Consider the following 26,920-nt stretch of genomic DNA (forward strand, 5'->3'; position numbering starts at 1 on the left):
TGATCAAGTGTTTACATGTCCTCTCGATCGGATTAGAAAAGGAATGAACCACCCAATCCGATCCAAATTTCATTCAGATCGAGCTCATTCGATTAAGGTGTTTACATGAAGGCTTTTCAGTCCGACCCGTCAATCTGATTACTAACGGATTATTTGTTTGCATGTGTTGTGGCAGTTTAATTCACTAAACAATCATCTTTGGCGTAAGAGACAGTCTGGAATCAAATGATCATTAAAAAGTAATTTATTCTTGCAAGAAGGCCCAGTTGCCACACAGAAGTCACAAGTACAGTCTGTGGAACAAGTGCGACCAGGAGAGAGAGGCAGGCCAGTCTTTATACTGTTATCTTCAAGGTTCTCTAAACACTCCATAGATGGATAAGACACCACCAGTGATCCTATTATACACTGAACTTTAGTTTAGCTTAACTTGCAGCCTGCAAGTCTTAAATTGGACAGCCCTTTGACCTTAGGGGTCAGGGCTTCAGCGTCTCCCCCTCTTCTCCTGCCTCACAGAAGTTCCACATCAATCATTATATCACATGGTCAGCAGCACACATAGAAGTCAATCTAGTGTATGTTAATGAAAATCAAAGTAATGAAAATCAAAAATCTCCCATTACACATGTAAACGTGGTGTGTGTGTACGTGATAAAGTGATAGTTGTTGATCATTTGCTGTTATTAATCTATTCCAGTTTTTCATTAATATCTCTGGCTGTAATATGAATATACTAATATCTCTGGCTGTGTTTTCCTGAAATGATCTCCATATGTGATGTGACTCAGTAATGTCTCATACTCATATGTGTCTGTCTGTGTGTTTTATTGTAGGACTCTCAGTGTTTAGACGTCAGTTCAGTTTCCTCAGGATCAGCTGATGGTGAATAAAGAGCCGCTACAGAGACTGAAGACACAGAGACACATAGCGATCACACTGACGTGTGTGTGTGTGACTTCACACCAGTTTCTAGTTTTATAGTAGCTTTGAATTGTTTCAAATTTGTTAGATATTGATTACAATGTAGATCGTGAAACACTTAAAATAAGTGGCAAACGGTTAAAGCAAAGTGAAAACAAGCCTTATGGTGCGTTCACACCGGACGTGAATAGCGCGTCAGGCGCGAGTGATTTCAATGTTAAGTCAATGCAAAGACGCGTTACGCGCGTAAAAAATTCCTGCGGCGCGAATGAGGCGTAGAGCGCGGTGCGGAAGACGCGAATACGCCTCATTCGCGCGTCAAGTTCGCGCGAATGGCGCGAATTGAGCGTCTGGCACGTTAAGCGCGTTACGCGCGAATGTTTTATGTAGTGCTTTTTGTGCATTCTCGTGTTTGACGCGAATTCGCGTCTGCCGCCCGAGTTGAAAAATCTGAACTTCTGTGTCAATTCGCGCCGCGTTAACCAATCAGGAGCCTGCTTGCTGCTGTCACGTGGTGAAGTGACAGTTTACAATGTTATTTTATGTTTGGCCTCAATAAATTATTTTGTAATATGACTAAAATGCACAACAAAGCAAATCTTTCACATAAAAACTCGATTTCAATATATGAGAGATACTCATTTTGTATTGAATGCTATTTATTCCATATCTATTCTAGATTATATGAAACATTATTATTCTAATGTAAAGACAACAAACACAATTTAGTGTATAAAAACAAAAATCACAGGACAGGTTTCACTTTTGGAGGCTGACTCCATTTATTATCAAAACAAAAATAAATGACAGATTAGGTGGGTGCGGGCGAGGGTGAACCTCGCGCCGGGCTGTAGAGCGCGGGCTCGTCAGGCAGCGACCACTCGAGGCCGAGGCCTTACGGCCTACGCTGTCCTCGTCAGCGTCCTCACCGTTAGGTCCACCAAACCTAGCTCCTGGAGCAAATTGTGAAACTCCTGAAACCCTCCGGAGGGTCTGGTGGACCCGAGTACAGCGACGATGTCCCCTACGCAGCTGTTTCTGCTCTCCAGAGCATATACGAGTGGTGACTCTCTCGATTAATGCTAATGCTAATGCTCGATAAACATCTAAAAAAGATGGCCGCCAAAACTTTCACCTCTGACGCGCGTAAATTTCGCTTCAAACTTTTGTTTTTACGCGCGTTAGACACGCGAATTAACACAAAGTGGTCAAGCGTCAAACTAGACGCGGCAGGCGCGAATTTGACGCGCTATTCGCGTCCGGTGTGAACGCAGCATTAGACAATAGATTTATTGTGCAATACAGACAGTGTTGGGAAAAGTGATATAAGTTTTAACAAGAGTTTGACTTCAGAAGAGATGTTGTAAATGATTCCATCAGAGGAAGACAAAGATTATGCAAATAATTTCACTGAACATTAATTTGTCAAATAATTTTTTTATTATTAATACATTTTTTGTATGATGATCTATTAATGTTTCCAAATAAATATTCACATTCTTTTACTGGTTTCTTGTTTTTTCCCCTCCTGCCTCTGAACACAGTTAATTACTAATTGTAATATTAATTTCTATCATATTCCTCTTGATGTGTCAAGTATTTCTAAAACCAACAACAAAAAAACAGTGATATGAGTGTGGGCTGGGATTTGATCCAGAAATCAATCCGGAGGGTGAGTGTTTGTTACACTAATCTAGTTACAAAGTTTATTCATAATCGAAAGTGTTACTGATTATTTGTATACCGCGCTATCTATTATTTACCTTAATACTCTTATGTTTCAGTGACCAAACGAGAGCATGCATAGCTCTGGTTACTCGTGTGTTGTAAGAAACAGAAATATGCAGTGTTGTTAATTGAAATACACACTGTTAGACTTTTCTGTAATTTCTACAGTTATTTACTTTAAATCCCCCAGTATTATACTGCTATTTCTCTTTACAGTAAATAACTGTGATTCCCATTGCATCATGGGAATTTTCTGTGACGTCTAACACCACATACAGAGACTTACTGTATTTTTTAAATTTGCTGTATAGTATTTGACGTAACGGCCTCTCTGGCTGGCACCATTCCATCGTGCTTTTTATTTCCTAATTTTTGCCTTACACCGCGTGTCTACAACGCTATAATAGCCAGAGGCTGTCTATATTGGACACATTGAAGCGACCGGACCTTTGCATTTTGTATTCGACCGGACCGAATACAAAATGCAAACCTGTTTGTCCCTTGTCAGAAATAGCGCGAGCGCTTGGACTCGGAGTAGCCTACCGTACGTCAGAAATATAACGGCCGCGTCCCGCGGCGCATCACTACACTGTCTGGGATTTGTCGTGACTCGTGTCGCGCCAGAGCATCCAGTGTAATATCAGTGGGGTCTGTCTTTTGTTGGATCGCGCCGTTCGTGTCTGGCCCGGGGAATATGGGGTGAGATTTCGGTCACAATTCTGCGCGCGCAAGATCACATTTTGAGCGTGGAAAAGGGCATTTCGCACGCGCGTGAACTGAGTTTTGCGGAGAAATGTTCGTCTCGCAGATAAGAAAATATTGCGAGCGAACGAAAATCAATTTTGCATTTAAAATAAGTATTTGGATGTGCGCGGACGTTCTCTTTCGCGTGTGCAAAGTTTCACTTTCTTGCTCCTTTCATACCAGCCGTGAGCGCTCTCTAAGCGCAGACGGCTCGCTTGCTCAACACAACCCAGTGTTACAATATGCCATAATTCCAGCCAATCAGAGATGAGACTGCTAAATTCTGATTGGCTGGCTTGAAAACCAATCACAAGACTCCCTGCATCACCTACTGCGGAAGAGAACTATTTTTTTATTTTTATTTTTATTTTTTTATTTAGTCAGTTCAAATACAAAAACATTTCAGTACAATGCTAAAAAACAAAACAAAATGGTTACAAAGTATTGACAATACAGCTCAAAATATTTTACCAAAATAATAATAATAATAATTATTATTATTATTATTATTATAAAATAAACATAAACATAAGAACAAATACAAAAATATAAGTATAAAATATCAGGGCATTTATATGTATTTGAAAAGCTTTAATATTTGTATTGCTTTTATAAGCTTTTCATTTTGTGATCTCATGTTTGAAAGAGTTTCAAAATATATTGTTAGATCAGTGTTATAGAAGGCAATATACCGTAGGAGGTTTTCTTTTGAGTTATTCTTGTCTTATGAATATAAAATTTCGCCAAAATGATAAAAAAATTAATTATATAATTTTGTTTTTCAGAAAAAAAAGGGTTTTTGAAACAAAGTAAAATGTCATGAGGGTCTAAATCAAGACATCTGTTCAATTTTTTTGTCATATCTATTTTAAAGTCAGTCCAAAAAGAAATTGAACATTTATTTTTATATTGCCCTTTTTCTGTCTTCAAGTGATGTGTTACAAAAAGTGCACTTATCACAAACAGCGTGAATATATCTACTAATGGTTGCATTTACAGGATAGCATCTATGAATAATTTTGTACATTACTTCTTTGACTTTATTAGAAATAATAAACTTATAGGGCATAGTCCAAATGTTGCGCCAAGATATACAATAAGGTTTAAGCCACTTTGATTTACATGGAGGACTGGATCCAACATTAAAGGAGTTTCTTATAAAGTTGTTATTAAAACCTTTATCAAATAAAGAGAGACCATTTACAAAGAGTTGAGGATTTTGTAAAGATGTATTATTGATATCTACATCTGAAAATTTGTTTAATATTAGTATGCCATTAGGAATAGCCTTAATTACTTTGTTAAATTCTTTTTCATTTACAAATAAACCATATTTTGAAATAAAATTAGGGTAGGTGTAAAATTGCCCATTTTTGTCAATTAGTTGGCTAACAATTAAAATGTTGTGTTGGACCCAATTCTCCATGTACAAAGATTTTTTATGATGAATGATATTACTATTGTTCCATATAAAACACCTACTGGGAGAAAAATTGTGTTTGTACAAAAGGGACCAGAAAAATAATGTTTGTCGGAAGAGAACTAGTGCAGTTGAGTAAAGTTGGCAGTAAATTCACAGATTCGATTGTTGTATAACCATCAGGACAGCAGTGATGTGTGAACTGAATTTAGCAACAATACAGTGAATTACAGTAAAGATATGTTTCATAAAAATCATAAAAATTATACATTTACAATTGTATAAAATTTAAAATATATATTTTCCCAAAATAAGTGTTGTAGTATAACCTTCAGGACAGCAGTGATGTGTGAACTAAATTAGGCAACAATACAGTGAATTACAGTGAAGTTATTTAATATTTTCATAAAAATTATACATTTACAGTACAATTGTATATACAATTTAAAATAGGCCTATATATTTTACCAAAATAAGTGTTGTTGTATAACCATCAGGACAGCAGTGATGTGAACTGAATTTGCCAACAATACAGTGAATTACAGTGAAATTATTGAATATTTTTCATAAATAATAATCATAAAGAATATATGCAAAACGATATTTATACAAAATAAGTGTTGTTATAAAAAGAGGTGTCATTTGTGCAGTAACAACGTTTAGCTCACGAGTTATTGACCCGGGAAGTTCGAATCTGTGAATTTACTGCCAACTTTACTCTCAACTGCACTAGTTCTCTGAATCCGCAGTAGGTGATGCAGGGAGTCTTGTGATTGGTTTTCAAGCCAGCCAATCAGAATTTAGCAGTCTCATCTCTGATTGGCTGGAATTATGGCATATTGTAACGCTGGGTTGTGTTGAGCAAGCGAGCCGTCTGCGCTTAGAGAGCGCTCACGGCTGGTATGAAAGGAGCAAGAAAGTGAAACTTTGCACACGCGAAAGAGAACGTCCGCGCACATCCAAATACTTATTTTAAATGCAAAATTGATTTTCGTTCGCTCGCAATATTTTCTTATCTGCGAGACGAACATTTCTCCGCAAAACTCAGTTCACGCGCGTGCGAAATGCCCTTTTCCACGCTCAAAATGTGATCTTGCGCGCGCAGAATTGTGACCGAAATCTCGCCATACAGAGCTCATAATAGCTTTGCCGTTCACGTGCAGGACTGTGAGCGCGCGCGTAACGTGACGCCATTATCGAGCGTAACATATAAAAAGTGAAAGTAAATCAGTTGATGTTTCGCCATTTAACAGCCAGAATCGATTCCATCCTGATTATCAAATTCAAAGTGTTTCATGGAAACCTTCATAAAAGCTAGGACACGAATTTACGTGCAACTACTTGATAGAAACGGCGGTGGATTTAGTGAATCTGAATGTGATCAAACGGTTTTCGAGGTGAGTGTTCAGGTCTCGAGACGTTTTACAGGTGACTTCTGCATTTAGGCCAATATTCGCATATTTCCCCTAAAGGACATATTAGTTATTTCATATGTGTTTGTTTGATATTTTTAATTTTAGAGCTAAACATGCCATTTTTTCGTGTTGTCTGTGGTTTATTTAGCATTTGTGTTACACGACCAACATTGTGTATTTGAGTGAACGCCGCGTCTCTTGATCCTGTTTCTCTGAATCTCAGGTTCCGTTCAGCTGAATTATTGTTTGTCATTTCCATTCAGAGTCAGTGGTGAAGATCAGATTCTGTTTCAACTGTTCAGCTTCATCATGGATGAAACTCAAACATCCAGAGATGAAGATTTTTATCCAGGTTGCAGGTATTTGGAATAAATTTACAGATTAAATTATCTTTAAATTATAGACAAGATGTTTTTTTATTAAGTTTACTTTAATTTAATTGAAAACCTTTAGACCAGCCAGTTTTTTAATTAAAATACATTTTAAGAACTTATTTGAAAATATTATCAGATTTATCACCATTAATTATTTTATTTTTTATGTTATAGTAATATAACTGTGTAAATTAAATAATCATGAAGAGTGATTGTTTAATTGATAAATGGATTTGTAATATGTTGAATATGGCAAATATGTTTAACTTTAAACTCTGTTATAGTTCAGTTCATCAGAAGAGATCAGAACCAGAGCCCAGCTGTGTGTCTATGAGGAGTGACGCGTCTATGAGTCCGCCAGTACATTTTAAGAGTGGAGATACACAACATGATATCAGGTATAATGTTTCTGTGAAAATATGACTTCTATAGCATGAGATTTTTTTATTATCGGAATTATATTGGTGATATTTTCTTCAAGATATTAGAAATTCTTATTTATGTATAGCTAATATTTTAATGTATGTAGTGTTACTCACACATGAGAGACGGATATGAGAGCACTTAGTTCATTTTACAGGTTTTTTTTTATCAACATTGTGAAAATAAATTATTTAGGGATAAATTAATATGTGATTTTTTTAATACAGTAATTCAGTATATTAACTTTAATCTATTATTGTTAAAGTTCAGTTCATCAGAAGAGATCAGAACCAGAGCCCAGCTGTGTGTCTATGAGGAGTGACGCGTCTATGGATCCGCCATTACATTTTAAGAGTGAAGATACACAGACTGATCTCAGGTATTACATTTCTATAAAAATATGATTATAGTATGGCATTTTATATTATCAGAACATTATCAGTAATATATTCTACAAGATATAAACGATGTACAAGAAGAATGGTTTAATGTAATATTTTAATGCATAGAGTATAGTGTTGCTCACACAGAGAGACATCTGTGAAATAACTCATTTCAATGTACAATTCTTAACAGTGTAAATTAAATGATCATGAAGAGTGATTGTTTTATTGATAAATGCACATGTAATATGTTGAATATGGCAAGTATGTTTAACTTTAAACTCTGTTATAGTTCAGTTCATCAGAAGAGATCAGAACCAGAGTCCAGCTGTGTGTCTTTGAGGAGTGACGCGTCTATGATTCGGCCAGTAGAGTTTAAGAGTGGAGATACACAGACTGATCTCAGGTATTACATTTCAGCAAAATATATGATTAAAATAAGACATTGTGTTTGTTAATGCTGTGGTATTTTAATTTTACAGCCATGAAGTCCACAACAGGTTTAGATCAAATCTGATGAAGAAGTTTGAGTGTCTGTATGAGGGAACAGCACAGCAGGGAAACCCAACACTCCTGAATGAGATTTACACAGAGCTCTACATCACAGAGAGTGAGAGTGGAGAGATCAGTAATGAACATGAGGTGAGACAGATTGAGACACAATCCAGGACAGCAGCAACAGAGGACACACCGATCAAATGCAGTGACATCTTTAGACCTTTACCTGGACAAGACAAACCCATCAGAACTGTGCTGACAAAGGGAGTCGCTGGCATTGGAAAAACAGTCTCTGTGCAGAAGTTCATCCTGGACTGGGCTGAAGAGAAAGAGAATCAGGATGTCCAGCTCATATTTCCACTTCCTTTCAGAGAGATCAATCTGATGAAGGACAAAACACTCAGTCTTTCAGATCTTCTTCAGGTATTTTTCCCTGAAACTAAAGAAATGGAAATATCCAAAGACAAATATAAAGTGTTGTTCATCTTTGATGGTCTGGACGAGTGTCGTCTGTCTCTGGATTTTCAGAGCGATGTGAGGTTGTGTGATGTAAGTGAATCAGCCTCAGTGGACGTGTTGTTGACGAACCTCATTGTGGGGATCTGGACATATATTAATCCTTGGTGTACAATCAGGTGAATATTTCCAGAACAACAGCCACTTCATCTGCGCTGTCATGAAAACCCATCCAGCTGTGATCAGTGTGGCAAGAAGTTCAGATCCTCATAATATCTCAACAAACACCTGACAGTTCACGCAGTTCACATATTTGTTAGGTGTGGCTCATTTATATCTTGTGTGCACAAAGTCCAAACTCCACAAAAAAATATTACACATGCACTACCGCACATCTAAAACAACCAGAATCGATTCTATACGGAGTATTAAAAGGTTTATAATAACCTTAATAAAAACTAAGCCGTGAATGTGCATTTATGTAGCTACTTGAAAGAATGTATGGAGCAGGTTTTTTTTAATCGATATGTAATTAAATGTTGATCAAGGTGAGTGTTAAGGTCTTGAGACGCTTTACTTTACATGTGACTTCTGCATTCATATATTATTTTTGTATTTTTTTACAAAGGACGTAAATAGTTCTTTGACATGTATTTGATCATTTTAGTTTTATGATATTTCAAATTAACCTGGTTTAACTGGTTTTGTGTTGTCTGTAGGGATTTTCCCTTTGTGTAGCCTAATAGGCTATTCGAGTAACATTGTGTATTTGAGTGAACGACGGGTCACATGATCCTGTTTCTCTGGCTCTCAGATCCTTTCAGCTGAATTATTGTTTGTCATTTCCATCCAGAGTCAGTGTTGGAGATCATATTCTGTTTCAACTGTTCAGCTTCATAATGGATGACACACAGACATCCAGAGATGAAGAGTTTTCTCCAGGATGCAGGTACTTCGAATAAACACTAGATTAAATCACCTTTAATTGACAGAATTAGAAGTCTCCCAAAAACATGTTTGTGTGTGTGTGTGTGTGAGAATTTTAATAAAAACAATAAGACCATAGCTCAGACGTGTCATATTTATATTATGATGTTTTAAATACAAGGTATTCATGTTTTTATAGATATTAGGCAGAGCGACACATCTATGAAAGCACTGAGTGCGCCTTTTATGGTTTTTGTATCAACATTGTAAATGAAAAGATCATAAGTGTTTTTTAAAAAAAAAATAAACTAATAGTAATACAGTAATTCAAAGGATTCACTTTAATCTTTCTCTGTTTTAGTTCAGTTCATCAGAAGAGATCAGAACCAGAGCCCAGCTGTGTGTCTATGAGGAGTGATGCGTCTATGGATGTGCCACTACATTTCAGGTATAACATTTCTTTATATTCAATTTAAATTATTTAGTTATAAACCACAAGCGGTCTGGTCATAAAAATGACAGCAAACAGAAATTGACCACAAAGTAAAATACTGTTTGTTTATTACAGTTGTGACCTTCAGCAAGTGCATTGTTAATAAGTTCATAAACTGTTGTCGAAATTATTAAGGTAATATCAGAGTGTCTGATTCCTGATTAATTCCTGGTATAATTCCTTGTATAATTCCTTAAATCTGTTCGGTTACAGTTACATTTCAGCAGAAGAGATCAGAACCATAGCTCAGATGTGTGTCATATTTATATTACAATGCTTTATATACTAATTATTCATGTTATTATGGCATTCGTATTAGATATTAGGCAGAGAGACACGTTAAATTGCTTAGTTCGGTACAGGTTTTGTATCAACATGGTGTAAATGTAAATATCATACGTTTTTAATGATACATGAAAATCAAGCAATTCAAATGATTCACTTTAATCTCTCTCTGTTTTAGTTCAGTTCATCAGAAGAGATCAGAGCCAGAGCCCAGCTGTGTGTCTATGAGGAGTGACGAGTCTGTGGATGTGCCACTACATTTCAGGTATAACATTTCTTTATATTAAATTAAAATTATTCAGTTATAAACAACAATCTGTACGGCCAACAGAATGATAGCAAGCAGATTGTTGTAAGGAAGAGATAGGATCCAAATGCAATTGAGAGACAGAGTTTATTAGAGAGAGAGCAGAGATAAATGTCTCTTCAAACAGGAATGCAGGGTGCTGCAAATAGTGCAGAAAAACAGTCTTTTCAAACAAGAACACAGGTAGCTGCAATTAGTGCAGATTTAAACAGTCTTTTCAAACAAGAACACAGGTAGCTGCAATTAGTGCAGATTTAAACAGTCTTTTCAAACAAGAACACAGGTAGCTGCAATTAGTGCAGATTTAAACAGTCTTTTCAAACAAGAACACAGGTAGCTGCAATTAGTGCAGATTTAAACAGTCTTTTCAAACAAGAACACAGGTAGCTGCAATTAGTGCAGGTTTAAACAGTCTTTTCAAACAAGAACACAGGTAGCTGCAATTAGTGCAGATTTAAACAGTCTTTTCAAACAAGAACACAGGTAGCTGCAATTAGTGCAGATTTAAACAGTCTTTTCAAACAGGAACTCTCTCTCAACTCTCTCGTGTGTGGCTGGGTAGCAGCAGAAATCAGGGAGACCGGCTAGTTGACTCTTAACCTCTCGTCTCACGCACAGAGCGGCAGCAATACACAGAAAACTTCTCAAGGCGTTCGTCGACAGCGGGAGGGCTGGACACAGTGCAGAAGAGATGGTTAATAGACAGTGAAATGGTTTAGCTGACCTGAATAGGACTGTAGACAGGACTGGGACATGACATGACATGACAAGACAAGACAAGACAAGACAAGACAAGACAAGACAAGACAAGACAAGACAGAGACAGCAAATGGGGATATTTTGGGGATATTTAATTTAATTTTATCAATCAATAAATTCCTCTTGAAACAAACTTTGTTGTATTATTTTAATTTAATACTGTGAAGCTGCTTTGATACAATCTGTATTGTGAAAAGCGCTATACAAATAAACTTGACTTGACTTGACTTGACAGCAGGGTTTGTAGAAAGCCACCAGCATGATACTCAAACGTAATAATCCAGCAAATGGCAAGAAAACAGGGAACATTAAATAGTTTGTTTGTTTGTTTGGTTATTATGGTTGTGACCTTTAGCAAGTGCATTGATAATAAGTTCATTAACAACTGTTAATTCTCTGATTCTCATGATGTTTCAGTTCAATCCCTCCACCCAGAACAGCCGTAACAAAACCCCTCTCTAAGAAGTATGACCACTCTATGAATCAGCTACAGGACTTTAATGAAAGCAGGTATTTTGCTGTCCGGTAAATTGTAGGGTTTTTTGTTGTTGATTTTGTTGCAGTGCATTATCACACATTTCTCAAATACATTATTAGAAACTGACACATTTCATAAAACCAAGTATTTGCTTAGTGTCTCATGACACCGAAAACAAGACATTTTACTTTATTTTTTAACCTCTTTAAAGGTGAACTAAGTAACTTTTTTACCTTAACCCTCTGAGGTCTGAGCTGTTTTCTGGGCCCTGGAGGTGTTCTGACATGCTCTGACATTTGTGTTTTTTTCTGTTACTTGTGACATTGTCATGGCTAAAGTCTAATTACACTGTATTCAGCACAAAATCTGCTACAATAATATATCAGCAGCATGTATGTAAAAGTTTGTAGTTTTGAGATAATGACATTTATGCGTGGTTTGTGAAAATACAAAAAAAAATTCTCACTGAAATAAGGCCATGAAACCCATACTGATTATTTCTTCACAAGAGTTTTGAAAATTGTATGACGTAGCCTAGAATATTTGCTCCAAAACTATGTGAAAATCACCCTGACTGCTCATTCAGATAAGACAATATATTGATTTTAATCTAAGACGTGTTTTGTGTGAAAAAGCCTTATGCGAAAAGGCGTGATCATCTCATGAATATGTAAGCCTTCAACACCTGAGAAAGACAAAGACACTCCCCTAACTGCCCTATTAGGAGCGATCAGGCCCTGTCATTCAGAGCAACCTTGCACAAAGAATGAGGAGATTTAAAAAAGAATGGCTTTTAGATTGTTTGGATTTATTTACAACACAACATAATCCAAAAATACACAACAAATGCCAAAAGAGCACATTGAAAACAATGATCCAAAGACAGAGACCTTTGTGCCATTCCTAAAAACATTGTACATACCTTTCATTTCCAAGGTGTTTGATTTTCACTTTACCATGTTCATGTACAGAGACTCATGTGAATGTTGAAGTCAGCAGGACTCAGTTGCATCTGGTCCCTGAAAGAAAAAGAAAAAAAAGAAAAAACTGTGAACATACTGATATCAAGAGAAACTATAGGGCTGCACGATTTTGGGAATAGATTTTAGATTTTTCTGGTTAAAATTTCTTTTTAAAATTCACAGGATACACACACACACGTTTCCAACAATATATAATGAACACCAGGTTTGTTGTGTCTTGTAGGCATAGGCTACGCAGTGCTGCATAAAATAATAATAACAATAAATTAAATCTTCCAAAAGATTTCAAGAACAACGACGCTAGAGAAAAATATATTGATTATCATATGTTACTTCAAATGTTTCCATTCGTTATGATGATATGAAATGAGATAATAGTAAAAACATAAAGCCTAATGTTTGGTGCATTTTTCCTTTGAAACGCGATCGCGCTCCAAAATATGATACATTCAAACGCACAGCGCGCTCCAAAATATGATACATCCAAACGCACAGCGCGCTCCAAAATATGATACATTCAAACGCGATCGCGCTCCAAAATATGATACATTCAAACCCACAGCGCGCTCCAAAATATGATACATTCAAACGCCATCGCGCTCCAAAATATTAAACATTATGGTTATACATATCTATGTTTGAGCAGATATCCACAAACAGTATTTAACAGTAAACACGGGTCTAAATAGTATAATATTCACCATATATCTAGCAACAGTTCAACTGCAATGTGAAGTTTATGCAACAATGCCATAAACTAATAAGTAAGAATTTCTTACCTTACATCTTTCTTGTCTTTCTTGTCTTCGCGTTCTTCTTTTTCTGGGGGTAAATCCAATGTAAGCTCAGACGTGTCTTCCAAACTCGACGAAAAGCAGAGACTTGTGAAGTGTTTTGGTGTTTTGTGTTTGAGGTAACGAGGGCATTCGCGTTCCATGTGGACGATTTGCATGTGAATCTCTTTTGCGTGAGTGGGCGTGTCGAATTAAAAAGTAATTAGCAAGCGTTTGAGATACTGGACATCCTGTTGGTTTTATACAAATTACTTAAACAGAGAATATTTGTTTTCAGTTTGAATCCGATCATTTAAAAGTACACACTTAAATGTGTATAAAGGTATATGGCTCATAAATATGTGACAAGTATTCGCTGAGTTTTGTTTCAGTTTATAGACGTGCTCAAGAAAAAAAAGTTCACCGCGACGGAGAGGCAGAACGCACACCCTGTTTATTTTCTTTATTTTACAAAAGCACAATGTTTTGATTTGATTGTAAGTGGACACATACAAAAGTAGAAATATCACAGATTATTTTTTTATATTTCTTTTTTCTGTATAACCATAAATGACGGAGTAATTTAAGTTTATGTTGCTGCTATGTGAAAAAAATCCAGCAAAACGCGTAGGCGCGTTTCTCGACCTCAGAGGGTTAACTGAACAGCTTCGGAGTCATTGGAATGGTTATATTACTTATTTCGGGTTGAAGGGTGGTCGTTTCGCACCCCCCTGGTGCCTGTGAGCGGAAAATCCGCACTTGCAACTTTGAGCCGGCGGGCCGCCACCTCAGGAAGTATCGCGTGATATCAGATCTCGCGATGTAAACAATTGCTTTAAGCCAAAAGAAATCTGCTAAAATGCTGTCATTATTGCGCTCTCTCACGCTGTTCAAACCCGAATGAAGAAGACGTTTTAAAGAATGTGGGGGAAGCTGTAGGGGGAGCTCTAGAGAGAAACCTGCGAGCAAAAAGCGAGAATACAGCGAAGAAGCCCTGCTTTAACTCATGTAATAATGTTGTATTCTAATTTTACAGCCAAATAGTCCTCAACATGTTCAGATCAAATCTGATGAAGAAGTTTGAGTGTCTTATGAGGGAACAGAAAAGCAGGGAAATAATATTTATATATAAATACAATAGGCCTACCTGAAAGTTTTATGTACTATTTTGAACACAAGAGGGCAGCATAGCCCTATTTATGACTTGATTTTTAAAAACAAACAGCACTATTATGCCTGTTTTTAACTTATACATGCTTCTTGAATAAAAAATAAAAAAATTAAAAGAATTGTATATAGAAAAAAATGGTGTATAATAAATTTTTTAGAAGATATGAGGCTTTCCCTGTTTTTTTTCTTTTTTTGACATGACTTTAATCCCTCGCATTAGCAAAACCGTTTGAGATATTCAATATCCGTTCACATTTAATGTATTTTCATCATGTTGAAAACTTTTTGTGGGAATTAAATAAACCACTTAAGAGGAGTGGGTAAAAATTCAGAGGCTGATTTTGCAAAAAATCCACATTCAGACCAAAATATCTGACTTCCTGTTGGTCGGGTCTAATGACTATAAGTAGAAAGTTGTCCAGCTCGAAACATTTTGAAAGTGACAGACTTCCTGCTGCCAGTTGGTGGCGCTATAACTTTGACTCACAATAGTCACATCCATGTGATCGGCCTCTTACAACGAACACACAGTTGAAGTTTCATCAAGATCATTTAATGTATGCAGAAGTTATTACACTTCCTGTTTCCCTTTTTAGCTGTAAATTCATTTCCTCGCCACGGCCAAACCGTTCGAGATATCAAAAATCCGCTGGACAATTTTCATCCTCAATGTCTTAACTTCATGCACACCGAGTTTGGTGGCGATCGGATGAATTCCCTAGGAGGAATATATCAAATTCCAGAGCAAGCGTTTTCCAAATAACCCTAAATAGCTGACTTCCTGTTGGGCTGGTGTAAAAAGTAAAAGTTGTTCTCTTGCAAGAGGTTACGCTAGGGGGAAAAACTCTTTTCCACGAGATACTGAAGCCAAAAAATTATCCTTAATTTGTAGGGGTGTGACGAGACGCTTACTCCACGAGACGAGACGAGACACGAGATTGGGTTCACGAGAACGAGACAAGACGAGATTTTTACACAATTTTTAAGAAATCCTCAATGATGAAATATGAATGGAAAATAGTCTTTTATTCAACTGAAAATCACAAAATGCCAAACAATTTAGGTGCATTTTGAAATCAACTTGTAATGAATGTTATTTTACTTCTATTTTAATTAATTCTATGCAGTAAAGGACATGCAAACACTGCAAAATGTTTTGCTATAAACTCTACCGTCTGGCTTCTCCCCTGTACGATTTCACATGAGAAATCTAACTCCTTTCCACAAATCGAACATAAAAAAATAAAACAGTATAAATAAAATAAATATAAATAACTGAAATAACACTTTAAATGCAAACAGTAAGTGTGTATCCATAATCAAAGTACTGCTCTCTCAAAACTACAAGTTCAAACAGAAACACATTTTTTCTTCAAGCATGAAAAAGAGAGAAATTAACTACTAAGATTATGGTCATGGTCTTTTTCAAGAATATAAGCATGTCGATGATTTCTGGCAGCAGTTGAGACCTTTGGGCAGGGCTGCACGATATGAGGAAAAGCTGCGATGTGCGATAACATTGTTTAATATTGCGATGTCGATATGACTTGTGATATGTGAATGTTAGCTATACTGTTCCCATGTCTTAGTGCTTTAATAGGTTCTTTGCGTGATAGGTCAAATGTTTATTACCTGCCTGGTTCAGATTACACTATTTTAGCACGATTTTGGCACGATCCGTTTCGTGGAGATTCGTACAACGGGCGTCGGGACGCAAGATTCGATCGTTTCATTTCGTATAGTGTGTCATAGTGGGCGATAACCTACGCGTCTGCGATGCTTCAGGACATCACGACAGAAAGACTAGCATGTTTAATTTTAACGGTCCTCCACGACGGGTTGAGTGCGAGCGAGAGTGTGCGTGCGCGAGTGAGCGTGTGTGTGTGTGGGTTGGTGTGTGTGCGCGAGTGAGTGAGTGAGCGAGGGACAGTGAGTGTGTGTGTGTGCGCGGAGTGTGTGTGTGATTGGCCCGGCACACAAATGATTTAAAAGTGGCAGGGGCATCTTCAATACTAATTTCACCCTCACGCTCCATCACTGACATCACAACAACTCACGAGACAAATTTTCACCTCGACGAGAAATCTCGTCGCGTTTTAATCTCGTCACACCCCTATTAATTTGTTGGCTGCTCTGCGGCAACTGCACCAGCCTATCGAGCGAGACTGCTCATGACGTCAGATCCAATGAGGATCTCGCCCTTCGCGCCGCACAGGCCATAGGACGGAACATGGCTCACGCTTTCCGAGATGTCGGACTTGGAGCGCTCCGCGTTCCTCAACGCCCCCGTCTCTCCCGCTGGCCTCTTCGGATCTTCTGTCAAAGATTTTGCAGACAGATTCGCTGAGGTACAGAAGACATCGCAGGCCATGAAGCATTTTCTGCCCAAGCGCTCCCTCTCCGCAGCAAGTCGCTCTAAACAGCCGTCTGCTCGCAGCTCTCAGCCGCAAGCCCCGCCGACTGCCGCCGCTTCACAGCGCCGCCAGACCCGGGACCAGAGACCACGCTCTCGCTCCGCCGGCCGCCGCCCTCCTCCTCGTGGGCCCCGGCCGAAGATTGAGATGAAGCCCGAGGCCTCAAAGCCTTCCTAGCCAGCCTAGGAAAGCGACGGTGTTCTTGTCCCGCCGCGGCCGGACCTCCACCGAAACTTATCGCTCGTCCAGTTCCAATAATTGCGACTGTTCCAGTGTATTCTGCAGTAAACAAGTCGGTAACACAGCCCGCTTGCCTGCACACAAACGCCGTTTTTATAAAATCGCCCGCACAAACAAAATCACGTCGATTGTGCACTAGATGTAGCGAATGTGCCCACGACCCAGTGCCCACAAACACTACATACTGCATTTCTGTGAAAACGAAACCAACGCACATACAGTCTGCCCAAGCAGACGGTGTTTTCAGTGTCATGACAGGGCCCGCTGTCACGCGCCCTCATTCGCTCACAGACATGGTAAACTCTACGGGCAGGCTGCCCGCTGTTGTCAGCGCACCCCCGGCCTCACACGCTGCAAGCACGGCGCTTATGTTACAGCACACTGGGGCTCTCCGCTCGCCACTAGATCGCGACCAGAGCCCAGATATCATTCTACCCCTAGCTACTCACGCGAACGCATGGGCAAAGCTTCCCGGGATATCAGAATGGGTGCTGAACATTATAAAGAGAGGCTACTCGCTACAGTTCGTTCGACGCCCGCGACATCAGGCGGTGCGAATCGAAACTACGGTGGAAAAGGAAGTAGCGCACCTACTTCGAGCCGAAATAGCGAAGCTTCTGAGCAAAGGGGCTATAGAACCCTTATCACAAGCTCAGAGCGAAGGGGGCATGTACAGCAGATATTTTCTGGTACCCAAGAAAGACGGGGGTCTCAGACCCATTTTAGATCTAAGACAGCTGAACAAAGCACTTCTGAAACGACGGTTCAGAATGCTCACAACCAAGAAAATCATCTCGCAGATTTGCCAAGGGGATTGGTTTATGTCAATAGATCTGAAAGACGCGTATTTCCAAATACAAATACAGGTAGCGTCACGTCACAGGAGATTTTTGAGATTCGCCTTCGAGGGCCAGGCATATCAATACACAGTCCTGCCGTTTGGCCTGTTCCTAGCACCTCGTACATTCACGATGTGCATGGACACAGCGCTCGCACCCCTGAAACTCCGGGGCATACGAGTTCTGAATTATTTGGACGATTGGCTGGTTCTAGCTCGATCTCACTCAGAGCTCATCGAACACAGGACCATATTACTCGATCACCTCGAGAATCTAGGTCTCACAGTCAATTGGGCGAAAAGTTCGCTGTCTCCCAGTCAGACAATATCTTTTCTGGGCACAGAACTGGACTCTCTGTCTATGACAGCACAACTATCGCTACAGCGCAGACTGAGTATTCAGCACATGGCGAAAAATTTTCGCCACGGCACTTTAGTCCCGCTCAAAAAGTTTCAGAAGATGCTGGGTCTCATGGCATCAGCATCTCCGGTGCTCCAGCTGGGTCTGCTCCAGCTGGGTCTGCTTCGCATGCGCCTGCTGCAGTTCTGGCTGAAAGCACGGGTACCGCGCCGAGCGTGGACCTCCGGTCTCTTACGCCTCAAGGTCGATCAGAAATGCATCTCAGCTCTGAAACCTTGGACAGCGACAGATTGGTACCGGTCAGGTGTAAACATGGGGACTTCCTCGAGTGTGAAGGTGGTGTCTACGGACGCCTCAACCTCGGGATGGGAAGCGCTGCTCGAGGGCAGACCGTTCTTCGGCCAGTGGTCAGAACGGGAAAAGCTTCTACACATAAACTGCCTGGAAATGCTGGCAGTCGACAACGCGCTGAGGCGCTTTCGTCCCCAAATAAAAGGACACCACGTCTTGGTCCGTTCGGACAACATGTCGGTGGTGGCTTATATAAATCACCAAGGGGGTATCAGATCCAGAACCCTCCACAGACTGACGGAGCGCATTCTGATCTGGGCCCAGCACAATCTGCGCTCGCTGAGAGCAGCGCACGTGCCAGGTCACTTGAATGTGGGACCAAACAGACTGTCCAGGAACATCGTTCATCGTTGCTTTTCCCCCTGTCACGCTCTTACCCCAGGTATTAGAGCGGATCAGGGAGAACGGATGCTCAGTGCTACTCGTAGCCCCATTCTGGACGAACCAAGCCTGGTTCCCAGTTCTGATGCAGCTGATGAGTACCGCCCCATGGCCAATACCAGTGAGGAGGGATCTCCTCTCGCAGGCCAACGGCTCGATCTGGCACCCTCGCCCGGAGCTTTGGTCCCTACATGTGTGGGCCATCAACGGGTACCCGCTAACCTCCCAACGGGAGTGTTAAACATGATCATGCAGGCTAGAGCCCCGTCTACTAGGCGGCTCTATTCCTCGAAATGGTCTGTGTTCACTAGCTGTTGTACAGCTCATGACATTTCGCCCTCAGACTGTGGGGTGTCGGAGGTTCTTTCTTTCCTACAAGAGCTACTGGACAAGGGCAGAGCCCCATCCACGCTCAAAGTTTACGTAGCGGCCATAGCAGCGTTCGCCGAACCAGCGCTTGGCCAGTCACTGGGAAGAAATTATCTCGTCATTCGCTTCCTTAGAGGAGCTAAGAGGCTGAATCCTCCCAGACCTCCCTCAGTTCCCATTTGGGACCTTTCCACGGTTCTGGAAGCCATGAAAGGCACCCCATTCGAGCCAATCCAGTCGATAGACCTAAAGCACTTATCTTTCAAGACAGTGTTTCTTCTGGCTCTCGCTTCGGTAAAGCGCATAGGGGACTTGCAAGCGCTCTCAGTGAGCGCGACTTGTATGGAGTTTGGGCCCAATGACTCGAGAGTCATACTCAAACCGAGGCACGGATATGTTCCTAAATCCCTCAACACACCGTTTAGGGCACAGGTGATTTCCCTGTCGGCCCTGCTGGTCCCTGAGGAGGAAGGGGACGTGGGCTTCCTTTGCCTGGTCAGGGCGTTAAGAGCCTATGTGTCCCGCTCATCTGTTTTTAGACAGACGGAGCAGCTCTTTGTTTTGTTCAACGGGCGTTCTAAGGGACTAGCTGTGTCAAAACAGAATCTATCCAGGTGGATAGTTGATGCTATAGCGCTAGCTTATACATCTAAGGGCCTGCAGTGCCCGTTAGGTGTCAAAGCGCACTCCACGAGAGGCATGGCCTCGTCGTGGGCTTGGTCTAGTGGGATTGCCTTACAAGATATCTGTATGGCGGCAGGCTGGGCCTCCCCGTCTACATTTATAAGGTTTTACAACCTAGAGGTTCCCGCTCTGCAGGCTAAGCTGCTCTCGGTTTAATAGTGCGGTGTTGTCTGCCCGATGCTATCGGCTCAGGATGCTGAAACCGCTAGAGCATCGATCACTGATCGACTACATACCTCTGTAGGCAGTATGTAAGTCCCCTATACTTTTCAGCTAAGGCCAAGTTCACCCTCGCTGTTTGGAACACCTGATATATCTGCTCTTAATAGAGCGTTATATTCTGCAGGAATGATGCTATTCTGGCCCCTCTTCCCAGACTCTCTGTGAGTCCCTTATGATTATGCACTGTATGAGCCCCGGGCACCTGCCCTTGGGACCTTAGTGTTGAATCTTAGCACGCACGGCGTTTTACACTGTGATCCCCTAGCGTAAGCTATTATGCAGTACGAGAGAACCTCTCGTAAGAGAACGTACTCGGTTACTAACGTAACCTCGGTTCTCTCTAGAGAGGGAACGAGTACTGCGTATCTTGCCGTGCATGCATTACGCTCTGGTTCGCTTCGGCGATGAAAAACCAGCTAGACCAGCCTCCCGAGCCTGTATTTATAGCTCAAGGCTCCGCCCATTGCGGCGGGACGTGACGCAGTGGGCGCGAAGCTCCCTCATTGGATCTGACGTCATGAGCAGTCTCGCTCGATAGGCTGGTGCAGTTGCCGCAGAGCAGCCAATGGGCGCGCGAGCCGTCTCGCCCATGTCTGCACGCTGCCGCAACGCGTTTTACAACACTACAAATTAAGGATAATTTTTTGGCTTCAGTATCTTGTGGAAAAGAGTTTTTCCCCCTAGCGTAAGCTATTACGCAGTACTCGTTCCCTCTCTAGAGAGAACCGAGGTTACGTTAGTAACCGAGTACGTTCGGCTTGATAAGATCTATATGTGTGCAGAGTTTCAGACTAATTCATGCTAGAATGATATATGGACCAAATTTTCGGACCCCATTTAAGGGAGCGCTGTTGAGCCCCCCTGCCATGCCCAGGTACCAGTTTCAGCCCGGCTCTGATGGCCGCGGGTTCTGACCTGTGTGCAAAGTTTCAAGAGTTTTCGAACAAGTTAAGGGCCTCAAAAGTGCCTGAGAAGTCATTAAAAAAAAAACCCTAAGGAAAACCTTTCAGGGCTTGGGCCCTAATAATAATAATAATAGAAAAACAAAAGAATCCTTAGGAAAACAATAGGCCCATCGCCCTCTCTGGGCTTGGGCACTAACTAGTAATAATAATAATAATAATAATTATTATTATTATAATTTATTATAATAATAAAAAAATCACTTTAGGTTTTAAGGAATAATCACACAATTTTTCTTCCATGTTTTAATTTTAATAGTAAACCTCTGCTGTAAAGCACTTTGCCAAAAAATAAAAGGAATTGTTCATTATTTTCCGATTCTTTTTCGATTACATTTTAAATGATATGTCAATTTGTTGATGGTGCACACACACACACAAACACACACGCCAGAGTCCTGCAACGGGTCGGGTACCCGCGGGTATCCGCGGGTACCCGCATAAAAGTGGCTAAAACGGGTGGATTGTGACATTCCTAAAATTCACGGGCGGGGACGCAGGCGGATAATGAACTCCTTGCGGGCGGGTAGCGGATGAAAAATATGTGCAATATTTTGTATGTCTAAATTACCAGCATTACACATACGCAAATATGTGTTTTAGTCAGGCCATCCTTAAAAATATTCTTGTTTGCCGTAACCCGACCAACCCTGTCAATTTAGGACCGACCCAATTTTATTTTTTTCTCCCCTTTTAGTCCGACCAAGTTGCGACATTAAATTTCTCTGTACTGTAGGCTAATAGGCCTATGTGTTGTAGCCCAGTCATTAAAAAACGATTTAGTTTCATATTCATGTTTAAATAAAATAATATACTTTTTTATTTATATTTCATGTTGATTATATGAAAAGTGAAAAGCATGAATAAGATAAGATGATCCCGAATATCGTGAGACAAATGGAGTGGGCAGACATGATTTTGACCACTTCATTAAGTTTGTTAAGCCTTTCTTTATGTGTCATCTACCAAATTCATGGATTGAATAAATAAGAAGTAAATATAGCAGGCAGGCAATATAATCAGGACACGGCCGGAGGCACCCGCGCGTGAACTGATCGTCTCTTAAATGAACAGAAACTCATCGTATAAGCTACTTGCCTCACAGTGTAACGGTCACCAGCTGGAGTGCCCTTGAGAACCACCAGAGGGCACTCCACATAAGACTATCATATTCACTCACAGACTACATTTCCCATCCTGCATCTACCTGGACTGATTACTTCATACACCTGCACTGCATTATTCACCTGCACTGTTCCTGATTACAGTCACACCTGATCCTCATTCTATGGACTATTTATGTCTCACACATTCTCACCCTCACTGCGAAGTCTTGTTTTACTGTTGTGAACTCTACTGAGCGTTTATTCCTGTGACTGCCTGTTTGTATTTTTGACCTTGCCCGTTTCTGGATTTCTCCCTGTCTGCTGCCTGCCTACGTTACCTCTGCTTGGATCTCTGACTTTGATTGTTTGCTGCCTGCCCTGATCTTCTGCCTGGTTTTGTACTACGATTAAGCCTTGTCTTCACTGCTGTATCTGCTGGTTCTGACCTTTGCCTGTACGACTACTCTGTAATAAAGCTGCATTTGGATCCTCAACCTTCGTGTCTCGGAGCAGTTCGTAACAGAAGACTTCGCCTAAACCAAGATCCAGCAGCGACGACCAACCATGAATCCAGGAGCACAGATTATGCGTCTCCGTCAGGGAGACCGGCCCATAGAGGAATACGTCATGGACTTTTTGGAGCTGGCTCGCTTGACCGGTATGGATGAACAATGCCTTATGATCTTTTTTCGGGGAGGACTATCTGAACCGCTAAGTTCATTCATGCCCTTGCATGATCCTCATGGGACTTTAGAGCACTATATGGACCTGGCCCTTTTGTTGAGCGGCTCATCGTTTACTGTGGGGGTGGTAGAGAAGGAGCTCCGTGAACCAGCAGTATCCCCTCAGCCTGAGAATCTTCACGTCACGCCAACCATAAAGCCTGCCACCGGATCGGTCTATGGGCGTCCAGGACTTATTTCCAAATTGACAGATCCATCGCTGATATCAGCACGTACTGCTAAGAGGGCCGCCCGAACAGAGTCTCGTTCCGCCCGAACAGAGTCTCGTTCCGCCGAGACCACCGTCCCAGGGTCTCGTCTTGCCGCGACCACTGTTCCAGGGCCATATCCTAAGATGGCCACCGTTCCTGAATCTCTTCACGTCAGCCCTGCTGAGCCTGAGCTTCTCCACGCCAGTCCAGCCGAGCCTGCACTTCACGCCAGTCCAGCCGAGCATGCACTTCACGCCAGCCCAGCCGAGCCCGCACTTCACACCAGATCTGCCGAAGCCAAGGCAGTATACGTCATGCCCGCTGCCCCTGAGACTGAGAGCATCATGCCCGCCGCGCCTGAGACAGCAAGCGACATGCCCGCCAAGCTAGAGCCTTCACTGCTGGTCCCGTCCAGCACAGAGCCTTCACTGCTGGTCCCGTCCAGCACAGAGCCTTCACTGCTGGTCCCGTCCAGCACAGAGCCTTCACTGCTGGTCCCGTCCAGCACAGAGCCTTCACTGTTGGTCCCGTCCAGCACAGAGCCTTCACTGCTGGTCCCGTCCAGCACAGAGCCTTCACTGCTGGTCCCGTCCAGCTCAGAGCCCTCTTCATCGCTGGTCCTGCCCAGCTCAGAGTCCTCTTCGCCGCTGGTCCTACCCAGCTCAAAGCCCTCGCCGCCGCTGGTCCCGTCAAGCTCAGAGCGCGCTGATCCTGATCCAGAGACTGAGCTTCACGTCACTTCTGCCGATCCAGAGACTGAGCTTCACGTCACTTCTGCTGACCCAGAGACCGAGCTTCACGTCACTTCTGCTGACCCAGAGACCGAGCTTCACGTCACTTCTGCCGATCCAGAGACCGAGCTTCACGTCACTTCTGCCGATCCAGAGACCGAGCTTCACGTCACTTCTGCCGATCCAGAGACCGAGCTTCACGTCACGTCAGCCGATCCAGAGACTGAGCTTCACGTCACGTCCGCCCGTCAAGAGTCTCGTCCCGCCGAGACTGAATCTGTTCCTGAGCCTGAATCTGATCCTGATACCGAGCCTGAATCTGTTCCTCTTTCTGCGCCTGTGTCTTCGGACAAGATGGCCGATTCCACGCCTGTGTCTTCGGACAAGATGGCCGATTCCACGCCTGTGTCTTCGGACAAGATGGCCGACTCCACGCCTGTGTCTTCGGACAAGATGGCCGAAACCACGTCTGTGTCTTCGGACAAGATGGCCACCGCCGAGCCAGTGTCTCAGGACAAGATGGTCTCCGCCGAGCCAGTGTCTTCGGACAAGATAGCCGCCGCTGAGCCGGTGTCTGTTCCTGAGCCGGTGTCTGTTCCTGTGCCATGGTCTCCTCCCTGGCCGCCTGAAGGGTCGTCTCCTCCCTGGCCGCCTGAAGGGTCGTCTCCTCCCTGGCCACCTGAAGGGTCGTCTCCGCCCTGGTCGCCTGCACGGCCTGCTCCACCCTGGTCGCCTGCACAGCCTGATCCGCCCTGGCCTTCCGCCCTGCCGGAGTCTTCAGGTCCTCTTCCGCTGCACGGGCCTGGCCCTCCATCCCGCCCCCGGGTCCGCCTCCGCTCCACCTCCCTCCTGGACAGTTTTAGGAGCGTCTGGAATCCGCTCCTTAAAGGGGGGGCTATGTAACGGTCACCAGCTGGAGTGCCCTTGAGAACCACCAGAGGGCACTCCACATAAGACTATCATATTCACTCACAGACTACATTTCCCATCCTGCATCTACCTGGACTGATTACTTCATACACCTGCACTGCATTATTCACCTGCACTGTTCCTGATTACAGTCACACCTGATCCTCATTCTATGGACTATTTATGTCTCACACATTCTCACCCTCACTGCGAAGTCTTGTTTTACTGTTGTGAACTCTACTGAGCGTTTATTCCTGTGACTGCCTGTTTGTATTTTTGACCTTGCCCGTTTCTGGATTTCTCCCTGTCTGCTGCCTGCCTACGTTACCTCTGCTTGGATCTCTGACTTTGATTGTTTGCTGCCTGCCCTGATCTTCTGCCTGGTTTTGTACTACGATTAAGCCTTGTCTTCACTGCTGTATCTGCTGGTTCTGACCTTTGCCGACTACTCTGTAATAAAGCTGCATTTGGATCCTCAACCTTCGTGTCTCGGAGCAGTTCGTAACACACAGACCTGAGAAATAGAAAGCATGAAATGTGTACTTTTAAACAAAACAATTCAAAACGAAAGAAAACAGACTGTTCTCTGCTTATAATCCGTATGAAATGTGCATTTCTCTCTGGCGCGTTCACTACTGTGAAGATCGCGAGTCAGCATCGTCATCTTTGACACAGAAAACACTTGCTTATTAATAAACAATTGAAATGTCTCATTGATATATTTGACAGGCCTATTAATAATCATTACTTTTCCCAGTTCTTTGTGACAGCTTTTAGGTGCGTTATTGGCAGCGCACCCTTATGTTACATGAACGCGTCACCTGTGTGGTTTATCGCGGGCACGGGTCGGGTAACGGGCCAAATATTAACGGGTCTGGGCGGGTGCGGATTTAATTTTGATATTATCACGGGTGACGGGTCGGATCTGGTGCTGAACTTTGCGGGTACGGGCGGGGGCGGGTCTCCAAAAATGGACCCGTGCAGGACTCTGACACACGCACATATGTACAATTGTACAATCAGGGTGCGAACTGCACCATACCCCCACCCCTCGAAAATCACTGACCCCACTGAAGGCCATTGTGTAATTCACATCCTGATTAGACGCTTCTTGATTATTAAAATTGAATTAAACCATTAAATAGAAAAAAATTAATGGAAAAAAATAAAACCGTTTTCATATGGCTGTAACATTTTTAAGTTGTATACGTAGTAATTTAAATTAATTAGACATGCTTTTTGATTATAAGAGTAAAAATTGAAGCAAGTAATCACTGTTATAATTATGCCCCCTTAAGCCCTGTATTTTAATTTTACAGCCATGAAGTCCTCAACAGGTTTAGATCAAGTCTGATGAAGAAGTTTGAGTGTCTGTATGAGGAAACTGCACAGCAGGGAAACCCAACACTCCTGAATGAGATTTACACAGAGCTCTACATCACAGAGAGTGAGAGTGGAGAGATCAGTAATGAACATGAGGTGAGACAGATTGAGACACAATCCAGGAGAGCAGCAACAGAGGACACACCGATCAAATGCAGTGACATCTTTAGACCTTTACCTGGACAAGACAAACCCATCAGAACTGTGCTGACAAAGGGAGTTGCTGGCATTGGAAAAACAGTCTCTGTGCAGAAGTTCATCCTTGACTGGGCTGAAGAGAAAGAGAATCAGGACGTCCAGCTCATATTTCCACTTCCTTTCAGAGAGATCAATCTGATGAAGGACAAAACACTCAGTCTTTCAGAGCTTCTTCATGTCTTTTTCCCTGAAACTAAAGAAATGGAAATATCCAGTGACAAATATAAAGTGGTGTTCATCTTTGATGGTCTGGATGAGTGTCGTCTGTCTCTGGATTTTCAGAGCGATGTGAGGTTGTGT

The 26,920-nt window shown here is 42.0% G+C and overlaps 4 protein-coding genes across 4 annotated transcripts in view; 3 read left to right on the forward strand and 1 right to left on the reverse strand.

The window, feature by feature from the left end:
* The window catches only part of LOC309506271 (uncharacterized protein), a 41,275-nt gene extending 14,914 nt beyond the window's left edge, over positions 1–26,361 (forward strand). The window contains exon 4 of the mRNA XM_082180036.1: positions 22,480–26,361. Coding sequence (XP_082036162.1) covers positions 23,030–25,033 — 2,004 coding nt within the window. The 5' untranslated portion in view covers positions 22,480–23,029 and the 3' untranslated portion in view covers positions 25,034–26,361. The remainder of the gene's footprint in view (positions 1–22,479) is intronic.
* The window catches only part of LOC309506417 (putative N-acetylated-alpha-linked acidic dipeptidase), a 68,808-nt gene that overhangs the window by 32,514 nt on the left and 9,374 nt on the right, over positions 1–26,920 (reverse strand). The window lies entirely within an intron of this gene.
* The window catches only part of LOC309506214 (NACHT, LRR and PYD domains-containing protein 3-like), a 162,708-nt gene that overhangs the window by 344 nt on the left and 135,444 nt on the right, over positions 1–26,920 (forward strand). The window contains exons 2-10 of the mRNA XM_082179917.1: positions 834–6,210; positions 6,492–6,587; positions 6,887–7,000; positions 7,291–7,404; positions 7,701–7,814; positions 7,891–8,541; positions 9,216–9,311; positions 9,651–9,737; positions 10,246–10,332. Of these exons, the coding sequence (XP_082036043.1) occupies positions 6,538–6,587; positions 6,887–7,000; positions 7,291–7,404; positions 7,701–7,814; positions 7,891–8,541; positions 9,216–9,311; positions 9,651–9,737; positions 10,246–10,332 (1,313 nt within the window). The 5' untranslated portion in view covers positions 834–6,210; positions 6,492–6,537. The remainder of the gene's footprint in view (positions 1–833; positions 6,211–6,491; positions 6,588–6,886; positions 7,001–7,290; positions 7,405–7,700; positions 7,815–7,890; positions 8,542–9,215; positions 9,312–9,650; positions 9,738–10,245; positions 10,333–26,920) is intronic.
* On the forward strand, positions 11,723–22,483 carry LOC309506230 (uncharacterized protein). Its single transcript, XM_082179957.1, has 2 exons — positions 11,723–16,448; positions 16,491–22,483. The coding sequence occupies exon 2, from the start codon at positions 17,443–17,445 to the stop codon at positions 20,329–20,331; it is 2,889 nt and encodes a 962-aa protein (XP_082036083.1). The 5' UTR covers positions 11,723–16,448; positions 16,491–17,442; the 3' UTR covers positions 20,332–22,483.

This window comes from Leuciscus leuciscus (genome assembly GCF_965113295.1).
Source record: "Leuciscus leuciscus genome assembly, chromosome: 9".
Taxonomy (NCBI): domain Eukaryota; kingdom Metazoa; phylum Chordata; class Actinopteri; order Cypriniformes; family Leuciscidae; genus Leuciscus; species Leuciscus leuciscus.

Bases quoted from the DNA above. Each gene is read 5' to 3' on its own strand.
- LOC309506230 (XM_082179957.1), top strand. From the start codon at position 17,443: ATGACAGGGCCCGCTGTCACGCGCCCTCATTCGCTCACAGACATGGTA.